The 5,444-nt window shown below is 45.8% G+C and overlaps 1 protein-coding gene across 1 annotated transcript; it reads left to right on the top strand.

The window, feature by feature from the left end:
* Positions 1-2,271: 2,271 nt before the first annotated feature.
* Positions 2,272-3,843, top strand: LOC122921272 (cAMP-dependent protein kinase type 2-like). The gene has a single exon (XM_044271250.1). It carries the CDS (start codon positions 2,272-2,274, stop codon positions 3,841-3,843), a length of 1,572 nt encoding a protein of 523 aa, XP_044127185.1.
* Positions 3,844-5,444: the final 1,601 nt, after the last annotated feature.

Genomic DNA, 5,444 nt, shown 5'->3' with positions numbered 1-5,444 from the left:
GAACAAGGCTCCCTCCCTTTTTTGTCTTGACGGTCTGGTAATAGAATTACACAAGGGTCTACTTGCGCCACATGGGTTTTTTTTTTATGGCGTTCTCTATACGGTAAAACTGACCTGTTACTTTCAGTTTCAATGCAAAAAAAAACAAGACCTCATACAGCTATGTGAACGCAAAAATAAAAAAGTTTTGGCTCCGGGAAGGCAGAGATTAAAAAAAACAAAACTCCAAAAGGGAAACTTGCTTGGCCCTGAAGAGGTTAAAAGGTTTTTCCAATATTTTAAAACTGATGACCTATCCTCAGGATAGGTCATCAGTATCTGATCGGTGGGGGTTCGACACATGAGATCCCTGCCGATCAACTGTTTTAGAAGGCACTGGCACCGTTAGCGCCGCGGCCTTCTCCGTTCTTACCAAGCAAAGCGCCGTACATTGAATAGTGCTGTGCTTGGTATTGGCGCTAAGCCCCATTCAATTCTAGGGGGCTGATCTCTGCACTTAAACAGCTGATCCGCAGGGATCCTGCGTGTAAAACCCCCAAAACACCTTGTCCCTGCTACAAGGACATGGGTTGGGTTTATGTTCATATCAAGATCCGCTGGACGGTTTCACATTGACACCAATTAACTAGAAGACGGAGGTACTCATTGGTTTGTATCCGCCAAAGGAACAAGTCCTTGTGATATTTCTAGTAAGTCTACTTCTCTGAAGTCCCATCTACAAAAGCTCCAATTTATCACTATTAATACGTTTAATTGATAGACAGTATGAGGAGGAAACTCAAGTATCAACTCATAATATTACAGTGATGACTACTACCCCCCGCAGGATACTAACACCACACCAGGACTTGAGAATGTAAAAATGAATAAATCCATCATTTCTATGTCTTTCGGGCTCCAAGATCCATTGTTGCTGACAGTTTTATACATTTAGCAAAGTGGGAGTGGCCAACCTGTGAGCACCGCCTGCAATACTGGATTACCCCAGTCTTGCTGTTCCTGTTCAGTGGCGTATCTCAAAGGGGGAAAGAAGGATCAGTCCAGAGAGAGTCCAGTCTGTAGCGGGCCTGGTCACCCCGCACTTCAAGAAGGAAATGCTATTCTTCCTTGGAATGATAAACTACTGCAGACAATGGATCCCAGACTGTTCCTACTATGACAATGTCTTGAGGCAGGCAACATTGGAGGACACACAAGATTTAATAAGATTTCTTCAGAAATGTACAATGCATTTGATTATTTGAAATGTTCATTAATGTCAAGTCCAGGATTGGGCCTCCCTGACTACAAACTGCCCTTCCACATGTTTGCACAACAAAATTGTAAAACCATGGCGGGCGTACTGACACAAGAACACGGAGGCAAGTTGCGCCCATGTGCATTTTTCTCGAAGGTAATGCCCACCTCTGTCCAAGGGATGCCGGCATGTCTGTGTTCTCTTGCAGCCTGTGCTATGATGGTTGAGTTGGCAACTCCTTTCACAATGGGACATCACACCATTTTGCACACCACTCATGATGTTGTAGGCCTACTCAAGAACATCCACACTCAACACATGTCTGCACAAAGGCTTTCAGGATATGAGGTAATACTGCTCAGTGATCCCTCACTCGAAATCAAGTATGCTTCCCACACCTCAGGTCCAGCACCAATACTGAATGCTCTCTTAGGCCTTAAAGGACAAGAAGATTGCCTCACAGACACACATGATTGCTTACAGGTCTTGGACAATCCTTTTAAATTTGGATGATCATAACACCGCCCACTGACAACTATGTAAAGAGAGGTAATTAACATACTCCTCCCTAAATTACTGGCACGAAAAAATAGATTCATAGAGATAGCAGCCGTTTCATGCTACAATATAAAAATATGTAGCAACAGCCAATAAAAGATGGACAAAGGTAGAAATCATATCTACACACCATGTCATGGCCGACAATTCATTTTTACAGGGGTGTTAATTTAACATTTTTATTAATGAGATTGTAGTTTTAGAAACATACATTCATTTGCATATAAAACTACGGCTGGATCAAACCAGCTTGAACCAGATCAAACCAGATTGAAAAGCGCTGCCTATGGCAGAATCGATGACATCACAATCATGATGACATCACACCATTCTTTACAGCAGCACTGAGGACCCTACGTCTCAGTTTTTCTCAACACTTCGGTGAGGAAAGACATTTCTGCGGCTGGCTAGCTACTTCTTTGCTTTCTTTTATTTACTCTTTTCTACAAGCGCCCGGTTGACGTCCAAGACTCAACATGGGATCCAGTAGAAAGAGAAAAAAAACAACAACACCATCGAGAGAAGACAGACAAAATGGAGAGGAGAAAGAGAAGATAACACCAAAATGGAGAGGAATTGCCATAGAGGATCCACAGGAGGGATGCAGCCAGCAGGTGAGCAAGGCCCAACCTGCTACTCAGCTGCCTAACAACATCTCATTTCTTCATGGACTGCAGAACCAGTGGAGAAGGTTTGCAGGATTCATAAAGAAGAAGAAAACATACATCCTTAAAAAAGGAAGACAACTTTGGGGAATTGATGACCCCAATAAAACATCAACCAAACATCAAAGCTCAGTCAAGGGCTCCAAAAATAAGATAGGATCTCGCAAAACAGAAGACCACGGTGCCCCCCATAAAAGACCGAAAGTAGAAAGTGCAACAACTACAAAATCAAAAGAACCAAATGTTGCATTTGAAGTGGGAGAAACAACAGAGAAGCACCAAAGTGGGATAAAAAGACCCTTTACAGATAGCAGATCCAAAATGAACATGAATGAACTGGAGCCAAGGAAGAAGGCTAAGCTAGACAGCGACTACTCTCATAAAGAGAGCACTGAAGAAGGGGTAAAGGTCACAGCGCCTTTAACGGTGGACAAATTTACATTCCATCATGTTCTCGGAGAAGGTGGCTTTGGAAAGGTGATGCTGGCAACAGACTTCATACGGAAAGAACGTGTTGCCATCAAAGCAGTAAAAAAGAGATCAGCGCTATGGTGGTCTTCAGGATTAGAAGAAGGCGAATTCCTGCAGATTGCTCAGGAGAGCATCTTTCTGGTTCACGGCTATGGAGCTTTTCATACTCAGAACTACATCTACTTTGTCATGGAGCTGGTCACTGGCGGGACTCTCTATGACTTGGTTGAAGAGAGACAATGGCTAAGCCTCTGCACCGTAAGATTTCTAGTTGCAGAGATGGTATGCGGAATACAGTTCCTCCATTCCAAAGGCATCGTTCACAGAGACCTGAAAGCCGATAACATCCTCTTGACTACAAAAGGCCACATTAAGATCACTGATTTTGGTCTTGCTATCAGAGTCACAAGAGAAGGCGACATTCACGGGAGCCCTGCACCAGAGAAGATCACTGGTGAGCCGTATTACGCTGCAGAAGACTGGTTTTCTTTAGGCGTAATTACCAACGGTTTAGTAACCGGCTGTAGACCTGCAGAGACGGTTGCACAAGTCACTGACATGGTCCAAAAACAAGAAACATCTAAAAACTTTGACCATGCTGCTAAAGACTTGTTAACTGGGCTCCTGTGCAAGGACAAGTCTCTAAGATTAGGGATGAGAGGCAACATACGTGAGCATACCTTTTTCTCTTCAATTAACTGGGATGAACTGGAATCAGGAAAAACAGAGTCACCACTCAAAATCAGTGAAGACACCATGGAAGAGTATGTGACAAGGCAGATATCGGTACCACACAGTGAGGCTGAGAAGAAGCAGCCAATCATGAACCAAGAGCTGTTCGAGAAGGTCTCATTTGTCTGTCCAGCTTGGAGTGCACACTACCACACTGCTCCAATGCACCCAGACCCTTAGCCCGATTGCCTGTCTGTTTCCTGATTCAGCTAAGCCAAGAGCCTCATCTAGCAGGATATAAGAGGACTGCTCAACAGGTAGGTGCATCAGATATAGAAGATGTTCATCTGTTTAGATTTCCAATATTCGAACCTATTAATTTAAAACAATATTCCTGATTGTTCTGACTTTAGTTGACTGCAGCAAATGTTAACCACCTCCCGACCGCCTAACGCACCGATGCGTCCGGGAGGTGGTTGATTTACTCCTCCTGGACGCATCGGCGCGTCATCTCGCGAGACGCGAGATTTCGTCACAGCCGGCCCGCGCATGCGCATCGCGGGCCGGCATTTAGTCGAGGAGTATTTCATCAGCAACCTGCCAGCCAATGATCGCGGCTGGCAGGTTGCTGATTTTTTAAAAAAACAATCGGAGGCCATATATCAGATCATATTTGTAAATATGATCTGTTATATGGCTGGCCTGCTCCTCTGCTAGTTCTTTTCGTCGGTTGGATCCAGCAGAGGAGCAGGCTACACAGTGAGTACACCAAACACCTCATACTAGCCCCAGATCACCCCCCTGAACCCCTATTAACCCTTTGATCGCCCCGGTCAATCACTAGTGAAAGGAAAAAAGTGATCAGTGCAAACTGTCACTTTTTTTTTTCACTGGTATTGACCGTTAGGTTTCAGTATAGTTTAGGCCCCTTGGTTAGGTAGTTTAGGGATCGGTTAGCGCCCAGCCCACCGCACCGCAGTCCGTTATTCGCTGATTAGCGTATCGCTAATCAGCATTTGTACTTTTATAGTATCTGGAAGTGATCAAAACTGATCACGGTCAGATCTATAATTGTATTAGTGTCACTTTAGGTTCGCCCTCCACCCAAAACGCAGTGTTTGCCCGATCAGGCCTGATCGGTCGCCCACACGTGCGTTCACCCACGCCCGCCCCACCGCAGTGACAAAAATTATTATTTTTTGATCACTGCACATTCACTTTACACGCGCTGCGGCGATAAAAAAATCTGTTTTGATATTTTTTATCAACCGCAGCGGCCTCCGGTACTTCGCTAGCCTCCCATTTGTAAGACAGGCTTGCTTTTTTTTCTTGGGTAGTCTCAGGGAATACCCCTAAATTTAGTTGCCCACATGTCAAACAGGGGGTATTCTTCTGAAGAGGCCTACAGGCTTCTGACCCAGTCGGATGAGGAATGGGAACCCTCATCTGATGAATCTAGCGGGTCAGGATACGAACCTGTAGAAAGCAGTGGCTCTCTGACCCAAAGTTGGAGGTTGAGGTCCCTGATAGCACCAGGCGTACCCGGCCCCGTGTCGCTAGACCGCAGGTTGCGCAGGATCCGCTTCAAGAGCAGCAGAGTGGGGCTGGTGCTGTCGGATTACGTGGTGAGGCATACACCAGCAGCGCAGCCCATCCTGGACCTAGTACCAGCACTGCCGTAGAACATGGTGAAGTAGCGAGCACCAGAAGGGCAGTTGAAGCTGGTACGGTGGCACGTGCAGTAGTGACCCCGTCGCAGCCACCGCAAAGATGTGCCCGTAGAGCCCCTAGAATCCCTGAGGTGCTGGCAAACCCTGATTGGCAGTCCCCAACTTCAGCCG

This window comes from Bufo gargarizans, chromosome 11 (genome assembly GCF_014858855.1).
Source record: "Bufo gargarizans isolate SCDJY-AF-19 chromosome 11, ASM1485885v1, whole genome shotgun sequence".
In the NCBI taxonomy this organism is placed as follows: Eukaryota; Metazoa; Chordata; class Amphibia; order Anura; family Bufonidae; genus Bufo; species Bufo gargarizans.
This window is presented reverse-complemented; position numbering and strand designations above follow the sequence as displayed.